The sequence below is a fragment of the Festucalex cinctus genome, chromosome 15 (assembly GCF_051991245.1).
Source record: "Festucalex cinctus isolate MCC-2025b chromosome 15, RoL_Fcin_1.0, whole genome shotgun sequence".
NCBI classification, from domain to species: domain Eukaryota; kingdom Metazoa; phylum Chordata; class Actinopteri; order Syngnathiformes; family Syngnathidae; genus Festucalex; species Festucalex cinctus.
This window is the reverse complement of record NC_135425.1, coordinates 7,309,877-7,332,239: the sequence shown is the minus strand read 5'-3', so window position 1 is coordinate 7,332,239 and position 22,363 is coordinate 7,309,877. Positions and strand designations below refer to the sequence as shown.

At 39.9% G+C, this 22,363-nt stretch overlaps 2 protein-coding genes across 3 annotated transcripts in view; both read right to left on the bottom strand.

The window, feature by feature from the left end:
- ythdc2 (YTH domain containing 2) overlaps positions 1 to 892 on the bottom strand; it is a 95,607-nt gene extending 94,715 nt beyond the window's left edge. For both annotated transcript variants that reach the window (XM_077497007.1, XM_077497008.1), the window contains exon 1: positions 830 to 892. In XM_077497007.1, coding sequence (XP_077353133.1) covers positions 830 to 850 — 21 coding nt within the window. In that variant the 5' untranslated portion in view covers positions 851 to 892. The remainder of the gene's footprint in view (positions 1 to 829) is intronic.
- A 370-nt stretch (positions 893 to 1,262) lies between these two features.
- dcp2 (decapping mRNA 2) lies at positions 1,263 to 21,424 on the bottom strand. The gene is made up of 11 exons (XM_077497127.1): positions 21,335 to 21,424; positions 19,418 to 19,569; positions 17,386 to 17,513; positions 17,175 to 17,273; positions 16,925 to 17,077; positions 16,723 to 16,835; positions 10,392 to 10,496; positions 10,033 to 10,132; positions 6,863 to 6,967; positions 6,700 to 6,751; positions 1,263 to 2,455 (listed from the first exon to the last, which is right to left on the bottom strand). Exons 1-11 carry the CDS (start codon positions 21,385 to 21,387, stop codon positions 2,322 to 2,324), a joined length of 1,194 nt encoding a protein of 397 aa, XP_077353253.1. The 5' UTR covers positions 21,388 to 21,424; the 3' UTR covers positions 1,263 to 2,321.
- Positions 21,425 to 22,363: the final 939 nt, after the last annotated feature.

Sequence of the window (22,363 nt, the reverse complement as noted above, 5' to 3'; positions counted from 1 at the left end):
CCGTCATATAGTATATCAAAAACTTTGGATTTTTTTTTACCATGATGTTGTCCTAGGTGTTGAGATGGTACAGCCCAAGTTAGAAGTCAATCGGGTTATTAACCGTGTAGGAGAAGCGGGCAAAAGTATGACCCCTGTAAATGTGCAAAAATGGGCCAAAATTGGACATTTAAATACTCATACCTCACTTCCTGTCTATTTTAGGGTACACCTATCAAAGAGGTTTTTGTTCATATGGATGTGCTACAGGTGTTACACAATTTTCATAGCCGCAGGACAATCGCAGCGGGAGAGGGATCCGTTAAACCTATCTAGGGGGCGCTAGAGACATATTTTTCTGTTATCATGTATGGCGACTTCAAAATATCAAATTTTTCGACAGGCTCGATCTGTGTGGAAAGTTTGGTGATTTTTCGTTCACATTTCGTGGCTCAAAAATGCGATCGTTTGCGGAGAAGAATAATAACAAAGAAAAAGAAAAATCCGGTCAGAATTTTCATTTATTCCGTCCGTCCCCGATTACCTCATAAATCGTGTTCTGGAGGGTCAATGTCTACAAAAAAAATAGATTTGAACAATGATTTAATATTCTGTATGTCATCCCCTCAACACAAGTAAATTAGCTAAATACAAAAACAAACATTTCCGCGTGGGAAAACTTGCATAGATCTCCGCCATAAGATAGTATAATATGGCAAAACTACTACTTAATAACGACAGAATTTTGTAGAGGTATAAATCACAGTATCAACTATTTACCCACGAAGATAAAGTACAGTAGTGAGGTTAAGCGTTTCGGATAATAAATGAACATCATAAACAATCTTACCAAATTTGTCGGCGTTCTCATCAGCTTGAACAGACTTCCTCCTCCTCCTTCTTCTTCGCCTGATTTGATTTGATAGCAGTTGGCAACCAGCGTTTAGGCGCAGTACCGCCACCTATCGGAATATATGACTCGACAATGGATACCTTTGAGGCCGCCATATTGCTCCTCCCAAGAAACGTTTCTTGTCGAAATTGGAGAAAATTCGAGACAGTACTTAGTAGAAACAGCATGATTTATGATGTTTAAATTTGTTAAATATAAACAACAATTAATCACATAATTTATACATGTATTTAAGCTAAAAGTTCACACTTGAATAACTTTTACTTTCTATCTCTATTGTGGTGGCAAAGCAAAATCTTAAATAGTCCATGATGACAATAGTGATCAAATATGTCTATAGCCATTATAAAGTATCATTAAAAAAAAACAGTATGGAAAATCTAACTTTATTTATATTTTACATTTGGTAAGACAAACCACTCATGAGCAACTGTACCTTAACATATCACCATCTGTACAAGTAATAAACACAGTAACAATCTTTCAAACAGACCCCGCATCTCACATTCAAATTTCATTTCACACGAATGTACAATATATCAGAGAAAATAAACATGTAACAACTAAGTTTTAACATAAAAGAATAAAAAAATCATTGTGGCTTTAATGGAAGAGGTAATATTTTAGGGGGTTACTTAGTCTAACCCAGTTCTAGGGGGTTATTGTGGTAATCTTTTTTCTTTTTTTCTTTCTTTTTTTTTTTTTTTTTAACACAAAATGCGACAGAACTGGTCTTACAAATGAATTCATTGGCTGGCAGCAAAGAACAGCCGTACATTTCTAGTCAAACAAGTACACATTTCAGTCAGATGATAAAATGCTGAGGTTAGTGGTTACAATTATTAAAAAAAAACAAAAAAAAAAACCTTTTTATAAAAATATTTTTGGGTGGCAGAAAATGAACTGATACAATTTTAAATGTCCCGTATATCTGAAATCCTAAATGTCATTTGTTGTGGAAATCCGCAAACATGTCAGATAAGTTTAATAATGGCAACCCTAAACTTTTGTACATCATGGTTTGATACACCTTTCAATATAAGACCAAGTGCACTTTGTTTCACTAAAATACATCACATTCTATATTATTTATAAAACCTTATAAGGTAGTGAAGGCAACAACAATATTAACATCCATTTACATTTCAGGATTCAAACGAGACCTACAACTAGATTAGAGGCAGAGAATAGAGAATAAAGTTGGTTAACTAAGAATATCTGAACAATAATTTCCTGACAGATCATACACATCACTGTACTCTGAAGTCCAGATAAAGGAAGGTTGCTAAATGTAAAAGTTCCTTCACCGAAATGTGATTCCATGTAAAACTGACAACAAAAACCCTTCTCTGGAGTGGCAGGTTAAAGAAATTGTGAGAGGCCATATAGTCGGATCATATGCCAGGAGAGGCATACCGCTTTGTCCATGTCAGAAGTCAAAACATCTCATAATAGCATCTTTGTCAAATTTAAAACTGAGGAAAGCTTTGGATGACAGAAGGTGCTCCAAGTCTTTTTGATGGGCAGTCTGTTGACCATTAAGAGAGCTGCACAGAGTCACATCTGTAGAAAGAGACAATAGTGCTATTTTCAATACTAGTGAGACTTTAATCTGCATAAATTATGTATGAGAATGATAAAGACTAAATAAAACAAACAAACAAACATGCTAAATTCTCAATACATGATTTTAACCTATAATTAGTCAATGGATATCCAGATTACCCTCAGTATTAAATACAAATAAACTAATATAGTATAGGTGTGGGCTTCTTCTATCAGAACCATCAGAATTTCTTTAGCCAGATGGTCTACATTCAGTGGTGTCAAACATACGGCCCACGAGCCGGATCAGGCCCGCAAAGGGGTTTATTCCGGCCCGCGAGATGATTTTGTAAAGTAAAAATAATAATAACTAGAGCTGCAAGCAGCTATAAAGGGCCCTCGCAGCCCGGGCCACGTTGGGGTACTTGCACGTTGGGGTACGCGCACATTGGGGTACTGGCATATTAGGAGCAAAATTTCTTTGAACATGCCATGATAAACCTTTACATGTGAATTTTTTTCTGCCAGGTGTGGTGTGTGTCAAGCTCAATGGGTTTTGGTTATTGTTAAGATCTGCAAAAAACAGCGTCCTTTTTTATTTTTAAGGGACTGAGTTGACCTGACTGTTTTTTTTTTAAAATTTTTTACAAAAGTATATATACCCATCATCGCACAATCATTGCTTTTATTGTCCATAGAGGCGGATAAAAAAAAAATGAAACAAAATAAAAAAAAAGTACATATGTTTGGATCGGTCTGATACCAGTGAACATCTTGAGTAGTGGAAAGTAAAAGAATATTCTTAAATGACTTAGTTATAGCACAAGTTCACAAATTTTGTTCAAAATACCGTAAGTGTTTTTTTGTTTTGTTTTTTTTTATGCCTCAAGGACTAGGTGGTGCAGTATTTATAACTGAATGTTGTCATAGAGATACCTTCAAGCCTTGACTATAAATATACATGTCAAGTTTGGGATTTTTTGTAGCATGTACCGGGGAGTGATTAAGCATATCCTTCATTCACGATACTGCTTTTAACGTCCATAAAGGCTCTAAAAAATAAATAAAACTAAATAAAAAGTATGTATGTTTGGATAGGTCTGATGCCAGTGAACATTTTGAGTGGTGGAAAGTAAAAGAATATTCATAAATGACTTAGTTATCACACTGAGAATGAGTTTACAATTTTTGTAAAAATACCGTAAGTGTGGTATTTTTTTTTCATGGCTCAAGGGCTCGGTGGCGCTGCATATATAACTGAATGTTGTCATAGAGATAGCTTCAAGTCTTGACTATAAACATACATGTCAAGTTTGGGATTTTTTGGAGCACGTACCGGGGAGTTATCAAGCATATCCTTTTTCATTGCGAAACGTGTTTACAATTTTTGTAAAAATACCGTAAGTGGGGTATTTTTTTTTCATGCCTCAAGGGCTAGGTGGCGCTGCATATATAACTGAATGTTGTCATAGAGATAGCTTCAGGCCTTGACTATAAGCATACATGTCAAGTTTGGGATTTTTTGGAGCATGTACCGGGGAGTTATTAACTCGTTGACCGCCATAAACGTTTAAAAACGTTCAGTATAATCCTAGGATTGGCCGCCATAGACGTTAATTGACGTCTACGATGTTTTTTTATGGAAACGGGTGGAGGAAAGCCTTGGGCAGCTGTGCTCCAAGTATCAAGCCGATCGGGTTACTATATGAGTATTCCTGGCCACTAGATGGCTGTAATGAGTCTTTTGGACAAGATCGGATAGGAGACATCAGTAGAAGAAGAGAGGCTGAGCTAGAGTGTTGAGGGGGAGAGAATGGCTAACTTGGCTAAGGGAGTCAAAAAGGCTACAGATGGCAATCAGCTCATGCTTGATCCTTATTTTCAAAGCTCAAAAGCATCGACCAGTGCTCAAGAGCACAGTGATGACGGGGTTAAGTCATAGTTGAAGCGGTGACGCGGCCGTTTCGACCACGTCCTAAGGCCCCACCGGCTAGCGATGCTAATAACGTCCTAAGGCCCCACCGGCTAGCGATGCTAACACCGGAGAAAAATGGTGCACAACCGAGCACGTCTGCACAGATGACGTTTCATCGGACGATGACGACTACTATGGGTCCGATGCAAGACAGTCTTGGACAGTCTTCCAAAGAACGTGAAGGTAAGCGCTAACATGCTAAGAGATTGCTAGTAAGATTACTTTGCTTTTCGGGCGATCTGCTAGCAGCGTGTGTAAATGTGCTGATATACACTAAAACATCTACTACCTATACAAACGTGAATGTATATTTTATAGATCGTGCTTACAGCAACGTCCGACCGCTGGTTCTACGACAAAGAAAGGTGTAAAAAACAAAAAAAAAAAAACAAAAAACTTTTCAATACACCCCAACAATAAAAGGAAAGTCTTTCGATTGTATTGTAATTAGGGCCCGAGCAGCGACCGCTGCGAGGTCCCTCTTGTTTTCGTAAGAATTATTAGGGCCCGAGCAGCGACCGCTGCTCGGGCCCTAATAACAGATTTGTAAATAATGATGAAACTTTGCTAGATTCTAATGCCAATTGCTACAAAATGGAAACAGATAAAAATATACCTTTTTTTTCCTGATGAAAGAAGAGACTCATTTGTTTTGGTAGGGTCCATGTTTTGATAGCAAGAGGACACAATATTCTGTGGGCTCCGCGAAAAATATGCTGGGAGTGAGTGAATGAGTTAACTGCGCCACGCAATGCATTCTGGGAACAATATATATGCAAAACAGGTCGATTTAAAAGGTCCGGAACTTATACCGGCAAAATGTTGCCGCGTTCCATTTGCGTCAGTGTTATTTTTTCGGAACAATGTGATTACAGTTTTGCTCCGTAATTTAGGGCCAGCCCACAAATAGTGAAAATCTGCATATAAATGACGGCACTCGTTTTTAAGTTGTATACCGTTATTTTCCAGATGCGGCCCACTTGGTAGTATATTCTCCTCCATGCGGCCCCTGAGCTAACATGAGTTTGACACCCCTGGTCTACATTCTACATACCGGTAATCACTTTTACAGGTTAGCGTTTCACTCCCGACAAATCATCAATGTCATTTGGACGTCTGTGACTAATGTTTTGGTCAGACTACAAGAAAATAGCCCGATTTTCACCCGACAAACGGGGTATGTCGTAAACGATTTTGCGTTGTCTTGACGTAGCGTTGCCCGTGTAGTGTGACCCGTTCAACGATTAAGTCGCCTGTTGTCCGAGACAGCTCATAGAGTACAAAAAAAATATTGTGATTGTCGTTCTAATTATGTCAGCGATTTGGGCATATGAGTTCTCAACAAAGTAGAAATGTGCATACATATAAGAAAAACAAAAAACAAAACAGAGTCGTTTGAATTGAATCATTGGCGAATTGAATCATCATCTGAACAATAATTTGACGGTGCTTCAAAAATCTTGCTGGCCATTTTTCTCATTTGGTCTGAAAACCTACCGAAATTCACTTTCAGAGCAATTTGTCCGAATTTCCATATTATTTACCTTTTGTCAAGAACATTATCGTTACCGCAGTATATCTTTTCTTTCATTAATGGCAAAGACTGTATCCTAACATCACAAGGCAATTTAATTGTGCAAATAATAATGCATCAAAGAGTAAATCACTGGCAGTGCTTCGCCCCCGAGCGTCAGGGAGGACGATTGATACTCAGAACTAGAATATCAATAGTAGGGATGTAACGATATCCAAACGTCACGATACAATATTATCACGATAGGAAGCTCACGATACGATTATTATCACGACATTGTTGGGAGTTTGGCAATATTTAAAAAATGTCACGTTATTGTACAAAAATGGGCTCATACTAAAAAAATAAAGCACAATATTGTTGTTTTGTACATAACAGCAATGTTATGTTATTATTATTATGTTATTTTTATGTTGTTAATGTATGCACACACTGAGTTCCTCCACATATTGACTTGCTTCACAGGCATATTAGGTTACCCTTCATCTGACAATGAGTGTAGATTTTAAACATAGAAGGGCCAAAACATCCCTACTGAAAATTAAATTGCACTAAAAAAAACTAGCCACCAGAGGGTCCTAGAACAGCACAAATGCAAATCAACCTGAGTTTTATAACAGATGTGTTGGATTTAAATATTGTGAACATGACGACGACGATTGTACCGGTTTTATTAATATCGATAAGGTATCTATGAATTGATATTTTGAACACATCCCTTATGTCCATACAATCACACAAAACATACTTCACCTTTCTCAAATCTGTCTTGTAGTCTTCTGGGATGAAGCCGTTTATCTTCCTTCTGTATGAATAGTAAATGAAATTAGGTATAATTAAGTATTAGCAAATGAAAAAAAATGCAAGCAAGACATACCAGAGTTAAATAATACATTTTAAAAGAAATTCTACTTACTGATAATATTTTGACCGACTGGCTGCTGAATCCATTTTCACTGACTCCTTTCTTTAGATAAGATGATTCTTGGCATTTCTTCCCATTGCCTTTCAAATGTTGGCTCTACACAGAAGGAACAAAGTTATGCAGCAAACACAGAGTACCGTATTTTCATGACTATAAGGCGCACTTTAAAGTCTTACATTTTTCTCAATAAGTAAATTAATGAATTAAAAATAAAATTGACGATGTGCCTAATAGTGAGGTGCACATTGCTTATATGTAAGAGGATTTATTTTCACATTGATATCTTTGGGGATCTATTTTGTTTCTGCTTTGGGGGGACGGAACTACATTATTGTAAATGATCGTGATTGACGGAAGGATACATGAAAATGAAAAGGAGGGGGACGCGATCGTGACGGCGATGAGTCAGCTGAAAGGCGGATCTGACTGAGGACAGTCATGATGAGACTGCAAAGGAGTCAATGAAAGATGAAGGCATGCGAACGCTCAAGACAACATCGGTTTGGTTAAAGACCCCCGAAATGGTACCTACGAAGAGACATGCTTACTAAGAACAGTTGAAGCTGCAAGCGATCAGTTACGGAGAAGAATATGGAAATCGAGCAGCCGCAAGATAATTCAAGATCAACGAATCCATGGTTCGCAAGTGGAGGAAGCAAGAAAACGAGCTTCGCCAAGTCAAGAAGAAGAAGCTGAGTTTCTGCGGAAACAGGGCAAAGTGTTTTAAGACCAACTCGAGCAATGGCATAATGGGAGAAGTGTCTCAACAGTCACCATTCGACTGAGGGCACAAAAGCTTGCGGAAGAAAAGAAGATCCAGCATTTTCAAGGAGGCCGTCTTAGTATTTTTGTTTGATGAAATGGAGCCATCTATCCATCCAGGCAGGAACCACAGTGGCGCAGCAATTTCCGGCTGATTACAGGGAAAAGCTGGCAACCATCCGAGCCTACTGCAGTAAGAAGATTGCCGACAAGTACTGGCCCAACCACATCACCAACATGGACGAGGTGCCGCTGACTTTCGACATCCCGCTGAACCACACTGTCGAGAAGATGGGGACCAGCACGGTAGCGATACACACAACGGGGCACGAGAAGTCTGCGTTTATTGTTGTGCTTGGTTGCCATGCTAATTGACAGAAACTGCCACCGACAATGATTTTCAAGAGGAAGGCGCTGCCGAAAGAAACATTTCCAGCGGGAGTCATCGTTAAAATCAAAAGGGCTGGATGGACGAGGACAAAATGAAACAGACCGAGATGTACATAAAGAGACCAGATGTTTTTGTTTTTTTTACATGCATCATCATCCTTCTTCATCTGTCACTCAATGTGCGCACATCTCACAGCCGCTGTCAAAAAACAATTGCGGCACATGAACGCGGAGCGTGCTATTATTCCGGGAGGCTTGAACAAAGAACTTCAAACACTAGGGATGGAACGATATCCAAACATCACAATACGATATTATCATATGTTATGAAGCTATGAAGATATGAAACTCACGATACAATAATTATCACGATATTGTGGGGAAGTTGGCGATATTTAAAAAAGGTCACAATATTGTAAAAAGAATGAGCTCATGCTAAAAAAAACAACAACAAAACAACACAATATTGTGCTTTTGTACATTACATCAATGTTATGTTATTGTTATTGTTGTGTTTTATTATTATTTTGTTATTAGTATTATGTTATGTTGTTAATGCACGCACACATTGAGTTCCTCCACATAATGGCTTGCTTCACGGGTATATTACATTCCCCATTATCTGACAATTAACATAGATTTAAACATAGAAGGGCCACAACATCCCTAATGAAAATTAAATTGCACTAAAAAAAAAAAAAAATTGCCACCAGAGGGTGCTAGAACTGGAAATCAACCTGACTTTTACAGATGTGTTGCATTTAAATATCATGAACATGACGATGACGCAACGATATTGTGGCAGTTTTAATATCACGATATCGCGCTTATCGTTACATCCCTACTGGACACAGGTGTAAACAGGGCCTTCAGAGTCAAGTTGCGAGCAGCGAGGGAGCGCTGGATGATGGATGGCGACATGAGACTGAGCTTGCCGTGTTTGATGCAGAAGATGAGGACTGAGGGCTTTGTCGATTGATCAAAGGCAACGTGAGTACATTGTTATATACTTCAAGGCAAGCACAACTGAACTCACTGTTTACATTGTTACAGTAAATACTTCAATAAAGTAACCAAACTCAGTTTTGCTCCACTCACTGCCTTTTTTAAAAACATACGCTAACGCTAGCATGCAGCATAATAGCATGCTCCCATATGTTTTGAGCTAGCGTATGTTTAACCGTGCCTGCGCCCAATAGTGCGCCTTATGTGTGTGTTAAAGTCAGAATTAGCACCCATAACTGAGACTGCGCCTTATAAAACCTTATACACCTTATGGTTGTGAAAATACGGCAATTTTGAGCCAAATGTGTTGGCTCCACCACTCAGGTGATTACCACTGAATTTCAATGCAAGAGCAGAAGGGACATGTTCTCTGTCACCCAATTACACCAGTGTAATTTGACAGCAGTCAGAATAAACGTCTAAAGCAAATAAACAAAATACCGGTAAATATTAGGACAGCCTTTTTTTTTAATAGACATATAAAAAGCAGAATAACTTACTACAATAACTAACGACAAGGTCATTTGTAGGGGTGTGCTCAAAAAATCGATACGGCAATATATCGTTGCGGGCCTCATCACAATACACGTATCGATACGCAGGCGTCAGAATCGATATTGCTTGTTAACTTTAAATCGGCAGTTCACGTTTGCCTTTGCGGCTTGCATTGTACCTAAAAAATCAAAACCAGCAGCGTCTTTGAAGTTAATTGCCTTCAATTAATGCAAAAATAGCTCACCGGTGATTGGACACTGTGTCTTGCTAAGAAAAATGAAAGCAGAGGAAGAATGTCAACATGTATTTATTGATAAACTTAACATGGCACGTGTCTCAGTATACCTATTTTCCTATATTTTGTTTAAAAAATAAATAAAATGTGTCTTATTTGGGATACATATGTATCGCGATACGTATCGTATCGTATCGTGGCCCCTGTATCGTGATACGTATCGTATTGTGAGGTTGGCGGCAATACCCAGCCCTAGTCATTTGTGTTTGCAAACCTGGTTCAGCTCATATTGGCCCAGCTCCTTCTGCTGCTTGTATTTGGTATAACCATCTCCAGGAAATACTTCAATAGCAGTCAGGCGCCGGGATTTTGACCTAAGAGAACAATCAAAAACACAATATGGGAGAACACTGAAGAGTAGATATACGGTATTCTATTAATGGGGTTGATATTCTACTGACAGTAGCAAAGAAAGTAGTGCCTTAATCTACTCCTAAATTTTAATATACAGACCCAATTACAACACATATATCTAAATAATTCATCATCACTTGTGCTGTTGTCTAATATTAGCTAATAACCAACCATGCCAATAAATGACGCTCCAGGGGAGACTGACAAATCTGCATTTACCGTGCATTGTCTGAGGTTTTTCCTGGAGTGCCGTCATTGCTTGCAAAGTCGTCATCACTATCTGGCGGCTCACCTTTCAGCCTGCTAATCCATTCTCTTAGCGGCCTGCAACAAGGAAAGCAGCAAATGTGCAGTCAAGAGTCAAACATTACTTCCAAGGTTAGAATACTAAATCAGAATATTTAAGAATCCGATGTTCACATCACACCCAATTAACTGTCCTGTGAGAAGCTAGAACCAATTGTCAATGTGCACTGAAAAGACCCTGACACAAGGAATTGCAGAGTTGAAAGCAGTTATGTCATAGGTGATATGGCATGACTCCTTCTTGTTACTTGCCCAGTCCTTAGATCAGGGATAGGGAACCCTGGTCAACTGTCCTGCTTGTTTTCCATGTCTCCCTCCTCCAACACAACTCATCAGCTAATCAACAAGCTCTGGAGAAGCCTGATGACAATCTTGTTCATGAATCAGGTGTGTTGGTGGAGAGAGACATCGAAAACGGGTTCCCTACCACTGCCTTAGATCGTTCAGAAAAATCAAACTGCATTGCTGAATGGACAATTATCTTGTCAATAACAGGAAGTTTCTCAAATACTCCCACCAAGCAGTCAACTCCAACTCCATTTCCTTCAGTAAGAACAATTGAATGGGAAGAACACTTGCATTTTCTCAAACAAAGCTGGTCTTCAAGTGATAAAACTACTTGCCAATAAAAAGAGCCTAAAACAATAGATGCCCTTAATTATTGCCCTTTGCTTCTGGTTCCACAACTCTCTCTTCCAGAGGATGAGTGGTTAGCTCTGCTGCCTCAAAGCAAAATGTTCTAAGTTTGGTTCTTGCTTTAAATCTGTGTTGCAATACTCAGTTCAGTTAGTGGCTCTTTCCCACAGTCAAAAACTGTATTTTAGGTTCATTACATTTCTGGCAGGTGTGAATATTTTCAACGTCTCAATGTCAGCCATGTGATTGACTGGTATCAGTCTAGAGTGTATACTATCTTTCTCAGCTGGCTTCCCTCGACATTTTTTTTTAATGACTTATTTAAGCATGTGCTTATTTCCTTGTCATTCAAACATACTCCCCACCTGGCTTCCTGTTACTGCCAATCACTCACACAGGAATACAAGTGGAAAGGCAGCTTGTGAATTTGGTTTCCAGTTGAACAGTCTGGCTGTATTAATACAACTTTTAAATCGAAGACGTGTGGAAAAACTAACCAGATATTCTGTGAAATGCTTAATTTCACCTCTTCCCTGAAAAAATGGTCAATTTATGATTTTATAGCACTTTTTATGAATATTTTTACGTTAAGTACAGTATCGGACAGTCACGTGATCATCGTGACGTATCGGTGGTATTGCGTGCGTAAAATACACATTGAATGACATGGCTGCCAGTAACAACAAAGAACACACGAGGAATTATCGCATCCCACAGCAGACATCCAAGGTGGAATTACGCCGTACAGCAAGGAAGCACTTCTTCAAAAGCAGTACAGCCATGGAGGACTCGCCAAACATTTGTTTCCAACTGAAAGCTGGATGAAACTGGCAGATCCAGCCACCAGCGAGTCGATGGGGACGGTAAACATCCGGGTGACTTTCACTATGCTACTCCAAGCTACATGTCGTATGCTAAGGACGCTTTAGCCCACATTAGGAGCGACCAACACACACATGGAATGACATGAAACCGGACGTGCTGAAGATTTCACTCTGAACAGAATTGGCACAGTATTTGCAATCGCAGAGGGTCTTTTTCTTGCCCATTACGTCAGTAAAATCTCATTGAAATGACCGAAGGCGACTTTCGTTTACGCACAGGATACGTCACCACGATCACATGACCAAGATAATGGCGTTCTCCAACGTGTGTTCTTATTTTGATACTTAATCGGTTTAAAAGAAAATTTAAATAATAATATGGCAGAGATATTTGCACTTTTATTCTTTGTACACAATGCCTAATCCAATACTGGAAAACGAGTTATAAGTCTTGTATTCCTTTAAGATGTTAAAAGTTTAGTTTCTGTCAATAATTGAATAATTTTCTCTTCTTAGTGCAGAAAAGCTCACTGAAGGAAAGTAGACCAAACAACAGCACTGAAGGCATTTCCTAAAGAGATAGTTTGGGATTTTTGACATAAATATGTATGGTATCCCCACCTACAGTGGTTTGCAATCAGCACTGACAGCGTCCTGTGACCCCGAGAGTTGTTCCGGTTTTGGTCAAGACGAAAGCACTCCGGCTAGTTGGCTGGGGTCACAGAAATAAAGCGTTTTTCTTCTAAAAATTTGCATCACAAAACCGCAAACTAGATAAAGTCAGATGCCATTACCGCCTGGCACTAATTTTCTGTTCATATCACTGAGCGGAGCACTGCATCCAGCGGACAGACATGCACAAATCAACAGTTGTTTGGAAGTGTTTACCTGACGCGAAAGAGCTAATGGAGAGCTAGAGCGATTAGTAGGGTTGTTCGATCCCACTTTTTTTCAGACCGATACCGACACTCAGACCTCAGTACTCACCGATACCGATACCAACTGTCGATACCAGTAGTACATTTTGACAAATAAAAAAAATCATTAAAAGATATTTTTAAACAAATATATTTCCTTTAATTTTGACAACAAAAAAAAACAGCACAGTCACTCTTCAATAGTCTTAACGCTCAAAATAAAACACAAAAATGCTCTTTTAGTTTAAGATTCACAATTTTGAAGTATTTCCAAACCGGTGAAGTTTTGGCGAAAAACTCCTGCAAGCTAGCGCCAGTTACAGGCAAGGAGGACTCACTTAACGTCTTCCCTCTCTGCCATCGGTCGCTTGTACTCGTCTGCGTCACGAGTACTCGAGTACTTGAAAAAAGGCTGGTATCGGCCTGATACCGATACTCGCCCATCCCTAGTGATTAGTATATATATTATATAATGTTACAATTGCATAAATGTTATAAGCTACTGGAATGAAATAAGTTGTGTTGTGTGTTCCTGTGTTTGTGTTGCACATTCTGATTAGCATTCTTGTGTCCGAGTGTTTGTGAATGCATCGCATGTCTTGCGGTGGAGAAGGGACTCATATATTGGTTCCTCGTGTGCTACTTCGCAGTTGTGACAAATTATGTAGACAAATAAAAAGGTGAGATTGCCAACCACGTCTGCTGGCAGCATTCTTGTGAGACGTCACACTATATTACTCTTATACTCTTTTTGTAAAAATGGTGCGGACGATTTCCCGGGCTGTACCAATAAAAATGTCCCTGAATCTCTGCGCACTTTTTACCGCTTTCTGAGTGCTTTGAGGCAACTTTGCTTCTTGACAGCCATGAAGATTTGTGATGCAGACAGAAGCTGTCGTGTTGGCCTCCTCATCAATTGAAAGGATTTGCATCTCATCTGTGGCATCAGATCCCATTTGTGGCAGCCACCACCTTTGTGGCAGCCACCACCTCCGTCGGCATGAGTTCACACTTCAAACCAGTGCACCAGCATTTGTCAGTCACCCGCCTCTCTCATAGCTCCAGCATCAAGTTGTACCACTTCTCTATCCCCCGTCTCTCTCTCTGCCCCTTCTAACGCCATCTGATGAATTTCAGCATCAGTATAATCGGGTTCATAAAGACACCTCCTTGGCTCAGTGCTAAAGGCATTGTCTTCGTCATCAGTGTCTCAGTCAGACATGCTATCATGAGTTTTCAAACATACCGTATTTTCACGACTATAAGGTGCACCGCATTATAAGGCGCACCTTCAATGAATGACATATTTTAAATATTCTAAAGACAATAAAAATACTGCAGACTAAACGTAAATTATAACAATGAAGACTCACTAGGAATGTAATGGGGTCAAAACTAGTAAAACGTGCGTCTTTAAAACCTGTAGAATTAAAATAGTTTCTTTATAATGCATCAAGAATGTACCGTATTTTCCGCACTATACGCCGCACCGCATTATAAGGCGCACCTTCAATGAATGACATATTTTAAAACGTTTTCCTTATATAAGGCACACCGCATTGTAAGGTGCACCTTCAATGAATGACATATTTTTAAAACTTTTTCCATATATAAGGCGCTACAGTAGAGGCTGGGGTTAAGTTATGCATCCATTAGATGGTGCTGCGCTAAAGGGAATGTCAACAAAACAGTCAGATAGGTCAGTCAAACTTTATTAATAGATTACAAACCAGCTTTCTGACAACTCCATTCACTCCCAAAATGAATAAACAGCTGTTTTATTATTTTCTCTGAGCTAAACTATTAGTATTAGCTAGCGATCCAAGATGGCGGGATCTTCTGCACATGCGCGTCACCGATCGTGCAGGGTCACCGATAGCGTCTTGACAGCGAGACCTGTTGCGGCACAATATTGATCCAGATCCATGACTGGATTATAAGGCGCATGGTCAGCCTTTGAAAAGGCTTTTAGGTGCGCCTTACAGTGCGGAAAATACGGTAATTACGTTGGAACATGCGCGTCTGTCAGCTGTATGCAGTGTGCTGCGCGGTGATACGAACAGAAAAGAGTTTCAGATGGTAATGGAGACTGACTTTTTCTAGTTTGCGGTTTTGTGATGCAAATGTAGCACTCTTTTGAACACACATAGTTTTTCGAAGAAAACGCTTTATTTCTGTGACCCAACCAACTAGCCGGACTACTTTCGTCTCGACCAAAAGCGGACCAAATCTCCGGTCATAGGACGCTGTCAGCGGTAAGTCAGTGCTGATTGCACACAACTGTAGGTGAGGACGCCATACATGTAAAAAATGCTGAACTATCCAACTGTCATCTATCGCTCATCCGGGGTCGGGTAGCGGGGGTAGCAGCTTCAGCAGGGAAGCCCAGACTTCCTCTCCCCAGCCAGCTACCATCAATTATTTACTACCAATTATTATTTGGAGTGAGCGAACCTGGCTATCAGGAGGACTCACTGGAGCGGCTAGCGAAAACTAGCTGGAGCGGCTAACAAGAATGGCTAGCAAGCTATCGAGAGGAAGCAGCGGGAGACAAGCTGCGGAGCCCGAAACATGGGACTCGGTTACAACCACTCGAAGGCCCCAGATGTGGAAGGTAAGAGGCGGTCAACCCAACAAGTCCGAAATTAACTGCAAGCACCACCAGAGGCTAACTACGTTCGTGAAGTTCTTCTTCGGGTAGCTGTAGCTGAAAGGTGGCGGCAAAACATGTCAGCCTTCTTAAAGACGTGACACAACCTATGTATAATAATTAGCGATTACTAGACCTACAATCTGCGATTGGTTGGCAACCAGTCCACGGTGTCCCCCGCCTACTGCCCAGAGCCAGCTGAGATAGGCGCCAGCAGCCCCCGCGACCCTTGTGAGGAATAACGGTCAAGAAAATGGATGGATGGATGGATAGACCTACAATTACATGTAAAAAATGTACTTTGATGTGATAGAACACACACTAGGGCTGCACAATATCCATCCATCCATCCATCCATCCATCCATCATCATCTACCACTTATCCGGGGTCGGGTTGCGGGGGCAGCAGCTTTAGCAGGGAAGCCCATACTTCCCTCTCCCCAGCCACTTCAACCAGCTCCTCGGCAGGCCAGCCGAGAGAGAGTCTCTTCAGCGTGTCCTGGGTCGTCCCCGGGGCCTAACGCCTCTCCAGGGTGGCATCCATGAGGCATCCAAACCAGATGCCTCAGCCACCTCAACTGGCTCCTCTCCACGTGGAGGAGCAGCAGCAGCTCGACTCTGAGTCCCTCCCGGATAACCGAGCTTCTCACCCTATCTCTAAGGGAGAGCCCGGACATCCTACGGAGGAAACTCATTTCGGCCGCTTGTATCCGGGATCTTGTTCTTTCGGTCACGACCCACAGCTGGTGACCATAGGTGAAGGTTGGAACGTAGATCGACCGATAAATTGAACGCGTAACCTTTTGACTCAGCTCCTTCTTAACCACAACGGACCGATACAGAGTCCACATCACTGCAGACGATGCACCGATCCGCCTGTCAATCTCCCACTCCGTTCTACCCTTACTCGTGAACAAGACCCCAAGATACTTGAACTCCTCCACCTGGGGCAGGATCTCAGCCCCGACCCGGAGAGAGGACACGCCACCCTTTTCCAAACTATAGTTTTAATGGAAATAACTTGTCATCAATTTCCCAACTGAATTCAGCAGTTTGTAGTTTGTTACTCTGTGGCAGTGAATGCCTCCTATCTTGATTTTATTGGTCTGGATGTGAAAGACAGAAAAAAAAATCACTTTCCAGGCCAGCTGCTTGCACATCAGAGTAGTTTTAACACTAAAGTCAAACACTTACGCTTTTGCCCACACATACAGTACCTTATAAATGGAATGGCCATGAAAAATCTATTGGGCGCAAGTCCAAGTTTAGACTTTGGGGTCATGTCGTTCCTGTGACATGGTAGCTTCTCAATCGGGAACCATTCAATATTCTAAAATAAAACCAAAAGAAAATACATTATTATATGATCATCAAATAAAACATAAGATTCTAAATTGGGGTCGGAAAATTATTTCATACCCTGATTTCCTTTCTCGTTTTGGGATAAAACTTCGTATCCTTGGATACTCCTGGTATGATATAGAGCCGCACAAGCTGGTCAGTGATTTTCTGCTCTATGTACATATCTTTGTCAATACGATTCTTAATGTCAAAGCCTGTTTCCTCTAACACCTGGGGAGAAAAATACAGCACATACTGTAAATTTTGAACACATTTCCTTGTGCCATCAGTTCAGTGGCTGGTTACGGGCAAAGAACAAACAACTCACTTCACGAACGGCACAATCATGAGGGGCTTCATCCTCATTCACTTTCCCTTTGGGAAAGCCCCAGCCTGACTTGGCAAGGTACCCCTGAACAAGCAATACCTGGAGGGGAAAATAACAGTAATTTCATGAAACACATTTTAGCACCTTAAGTGAAAAGATAAGAAAATGCATTTCCAATATTGCAAAATGTACAACTGTGAATAAAACTCACACTTTCTAATGACTCATCAAGAATGATTGCTCCAAAAGTAGGAACGCCCATCTTGTACTCCTTCCACTGTTCGAGGACCTTCTGCACATCCTCTCCATGGGGCAAGAGGAATGGACAGTGTTGGAAAAGTTTGTTGCTGTCAAGAAAAATGCAAGGGCTCTGCAAACTAACATTTAGATATTAAAAATGTATATTTTTAAATGTCTTCAGTATATACCACTATACATTTTCCAATTGTTCACGATATTACGTGTTTATAGCGCTATTCTCTCCAAAGCGGGATTAATGCCCAATCACCGGTAATTTAAATTAATAAATGAAATAAATAAATAAATAAAATCTCATTTTGTTGTGCTGCAACGAACGATCATTTCAATAATCATTTTACAAGTAGATTATTTAGCTGATTATTATTAATCATATAAAACTAGGGATAGTCCAATTATCGGCCCCGATATTCAGCATTTTGTCAAATATCGGCATCGGTCATTTTTAAGAATCTTACGGACGATAATTGATCAATCAAAAAAGTGTTAACTTCATTATTTAAATTTTCAGAGATGCTGCTCACTCGGAGCACTGTGCAACTTCTGTTTTTGTTTGAAATTAAAGCTAAAATATGTATATTTTATTAATTCAAAGAGAAATTTTGGAAAACTTTGTTCACTGTACAAAACAATAGGGAGCTATTTAAGTTTATATTTAACTTTTGAAGATATGTAACTGTACACAATCCAACATTACCACATCTTAAACCACAGATAAATGTATAATATATATATTATTTTTCTTTTTTTTTTTAATACAAAACTAGTTTTCAATTATGAATACTTTAGACAGACCTGTTCTGGGGAGCAATTCTTAGAAAATTTGTGATTCAGATGGCGGTTGGATTCCAGCAATGGGGTTTGTGTTGATTTGGTTGGAGTCCATTCAATAACCCTGACGTTTAGTCATGAATAATGAGTGAAAATAGTCAGGATGGATGTTGAATACATTTGAGTAGACTTGTTTTGTTAATAGTGATCGCTGCAGGGAACAGAGGGCAACATTTCAAGTCTTTGAGGATCAAACTACTGACTGCATCCGCTCAGAAGACTCGTTTGCTGCTTAAAGTAGCATCAGACATGAGGTGAGTATGTGCGGATTAATTTCCACCTCTTCTATAAAACGGGTTTAGTAAGCTCATTGTTCTATGTGCTTTATTGTATCGCTCGTGGCTTTGAAAAGAGTTTGGGAAGAGGACGTAACACAGGTGTGTGCTTTTGTAAAGTTGAATGTCTGTGGCGTCATGTGACCATGGCTGCCTGTCAACACAGTAAGCACCAGCCAGCACGGCACTGTGTTCGTACCATTTTAATAAATGGCATCAGAATTATTGTTTTTTTTAGGATATTAAATTAGCAACTCAACATAATTTGGGGATGCTGTTGTGTTGATGGATGGACGGTATATGATAGCTTATGTGATAGGGCAGCAACACAGACAAATAACAGGCACATATTCTTCATCCTCTGCAATAATGACTAACTGTATATCTAATCATATTTTTATTAGGGGTGTGCTAAAAAAATCGATACGGCAATACATCGTTGCGGGCCTCATTACAATACACGTATCGGTACTAGTGTTGTTCCGATACTGATACTGGTATCGGCAGAGGCGCCGATACTACATTAAAACAAATTAATGTAATATATCGGGATACGTATCGCCTTGAAAATCATGTATTGGGATACATATGTATCGCGATATGTATCGTATCGTGACCCCTGTATCGTGATACGTATCGTATCGTGAGGTTGCCGGCAATACCCAGCCCTAATTTTTATCATTACTCGGTTTTTAGTATATTACAGAGTGCTGTTTTCTCATTAAAAACAACAATTACAATTTTATTTTGTATGGATTAACGGCATTTCCAGCCACCGTACTTCAATAAATTTCAAGAATGAGATTGCAGAGTATTGCATCAAAATGTGCTGGGAAAAATCACACTGGCAATGTCACCACTAATCAGGAGAAAGGATATCAGCTTTGGCAAAGTCCCTTATCCCACAGTGAGGAGCGGCTGGCGTGTTCGGCATGCAGAAGTCCAGGTAAAACCAGTGTGCCAACTCAATCTGGAAGCACACCCGGATAGCGTTGTCCCTTTCCTCACTGGGAATGTGTAGGATGAATCGACTGTACAAACACAGGACGGGGATCATTAGAGGAAAAGAAATTACACAAACCAGTATGGCCAAAAGTATTCGTTCAGCTGCTTTGTTTTGTATTACGAACAGAGGTTTTTATCACCTAAAAAAAACATAGCCAGAGTCTGCCTTGAGGGCCAACACTGAAATGCTGATGTTTTATTCTCATTTGGTTTGACTATTGTAATGCACCGCCACAGATTGTCAATAGGATTTAAGGCTGGACTTTCAGAGGGACATTTTACCACATGAATACATTTTGATCTAAACCAATTCGTTGAAGCTCTGGCTGTATGTTTAGCACTTTTCTCTTGTTGGAAGGTGAACCTACAGCCCAATTCAAGTATTTTGCTGACTCAGACAAATTTCTGCCCAAAATTGCCCGGTATTGTCTCAATCTTCCGATTCCAATCATCATGGGCCACGCTCTTGGTGCTGAGGAAAAGCATCCTAAGACCCATATTTTGCAGTAGGGTCGTGTTCAACTCCAAGATGATATGCAATATCCATTTTATGGCCACATAGCTTATTGCAATTTGCATTAGGCCACAGGTCTCAAACTCCAGTCCTCGAGGGCGGCAGTCCGGCATGTTTTAGAGGTTTCTCTCCTCAAACACAGCTGATTCACCAGCAAGCTCTGCAGGAACCTGATAATAATCCTCATTATATGATTCAGCTGTGTTTGAGGAGAGAAACCTCTAAAACATGCAGGACTGCGGCCCTCGAGGACTGGAGTTTGAGACCTGTGCATTAGGCCAATCACTTCCAGTCTCGGTCTCATATGACCACATTTATGTAGTCCACGACTAACCGATTCTAGCACCCAAGCTGTGGAACTCTCCAGCTCTTTCAAAGATATCATGGGCCGCCGCAAATCCTGTCCGTTTAGGTGGACAGTATTTTTTATTACATTTGCAGTGGGATTTTTTGTAATTTTTTGTAACCTAACCTTAAATTTAACTGGATTTAATTTAGGTGCATCACAGCAAAAGGGCAGAATAAATAAGAATTCCACATTTTGAAAACTATTTTTATTTGTTAGTTATAGTAATGTATCATTTGCATTCCACTTAATGTTGGTCTATCATATGAAATCCAAATAACGTTACATCAGTTGCTTGTGGTTGAAATGTGGCACATTGTGGGATTTCATATAACCATTATCTTGAGTTTTTGTATTACAGCAAAATTTGTATTTGTACTGATTACTATTTGCAACTGTGGCATTGCTCATCCAAGCTGCCTGGGATTTCAAATGCGTTTTTTTGTTTTGTTTTTTTTTTGCTTTTTTTTTGCGCGTGAACAGCCTTGGCGGAATTCTGCACTCTCCAAAACAAATGCTTCCAAAGACAGTAAATTAGACGTGCAGAATCAGCGACTATGTTATTTTTTGGTCAATTTAATTCAACTATGTTCATAGAAACTCAACTGTGTATAAATCACAGTAATCAAGTGGCATTGTGCAAGCAGCTACAGGACTCATTTTCTTGCATAAAAGAGACCCAAAAAACAAACATGTATACTTATCGTACCTAACGATATGCTTCACTATTGGCAAGAACAGTGTCTGATCCTTAGTGCTAAAATTGTCAGTAAAGGCAATGAATGAAGATCTGCAAGTCAATGTTCGTACTTACGACATACAGAATTGGGTGGGGGGTGGCCTCGGAAATGGTGCTATATAAATAATAACGAGTAACTGAATAATTACGTTTGCAAAAATGATGAACAAACGGCAGTAAGAATCTGATTACCTGCAGAGGTCATCCAGTATGCCAGAGGGGATCTCGACTCTTTTTGTTTCCATTTTGGTCAAAAACAATGAGGCTCGAGCGGAAAAAGCACTAGAACAAAAGCCATAAAACGGGCCAAGTTACACCCACGTGTCTTCACTTACATCCTTACTATCAAAGGAGCCCTCAACCGACTCCACAGTTGATAAAAACGTGTAAATATTGTCTCCGAACTTCTCAGGGAAGTACAGTGAAAAGCTACGAAAACAGGAAGTAACCCATCCAATCAGGAAATAGCCTGAATTATTTCTTCGAATATTATTGGTTTGTTTCGATGTCCCTCAAGAACACTCGAGCGTCATATTATCAGGTTTGTAAGACGTTTGTGAAGCAGCTTGAGAGTGATGTAACGTAGCCATTGTATTTCTACGTCTAATTGATTCTGTAAACACGAAGCGATTAAAAAAAAATTAAAAATAACTGTAATTTAATGTTAATATACAAATTGAGCGACAAGTATTCCGTCGATGAATGGTTGTTTTGATGAATTCAGACCATACGGTTTGACACTATACACTTTATAACACTTGAGTTTAGGATACTTCTAACTCTACTCACAAAGGCGTCTGTGATTCAGATCTAAAATGGATGCTCAGTCTTTTTTTTTTTGTTTGTTTAATACCTATTAGTGTGTATCCCTCTTTTTTTTTTTTTTTTTATAGCAGAGGAATGTGTATTAGCGTTCATCTAAAAATGTGTTTACCACGACGTATCAATCTGCTGGGTTGTGTATCTTTACGGTCCTGGAATTATTTTTGCATTAGCAATATCACCCACCCTCCCCCCAAAAGAGAAAGGAAAAAAAGAAAAACAAAAAAAGGCGTGGTTGCGTGAAGCTGAAAGCGTTCAAGCTGATTAATGCCCTGAGTATTGACTCGCAGGAAAAAATCATTCAAGAACCAGGATTATTTAGGCGCTGTAAATGCCCCTATCCCGCCATAAACTGAAACCCCATGTCCAATATCAAAGCACCATTTTCTTGATTAAACT

What these genes read in the sequence shown, in the direction of transcription:
- dcp2 (XM_077497127.1), bottom strand. Translation starts at nt 21,387, where the DNA reads ATGGAAACAAAAAGAGTCGAGATCCCCTCTGGCATACTGGATGACCTC. An exon ending in ATGGCCATTCCATTTATAAG is followed by an intron (nt 10,497 to 16,722) that starts GTACTGTATGTG and finishes TCCTTGTTGCAG; the next exon opens with GCCGCTAAGAGAATGGATTA. An exon ending in ACAAGACAGATTTGAGAAAG is followed by an intron (nt 2,456 to 6,699) that starts GTGAAGTATGTT and finishes CTCTTTCTACAG; the next exon opens with ATGTGACTCTGTGCAGCTCT.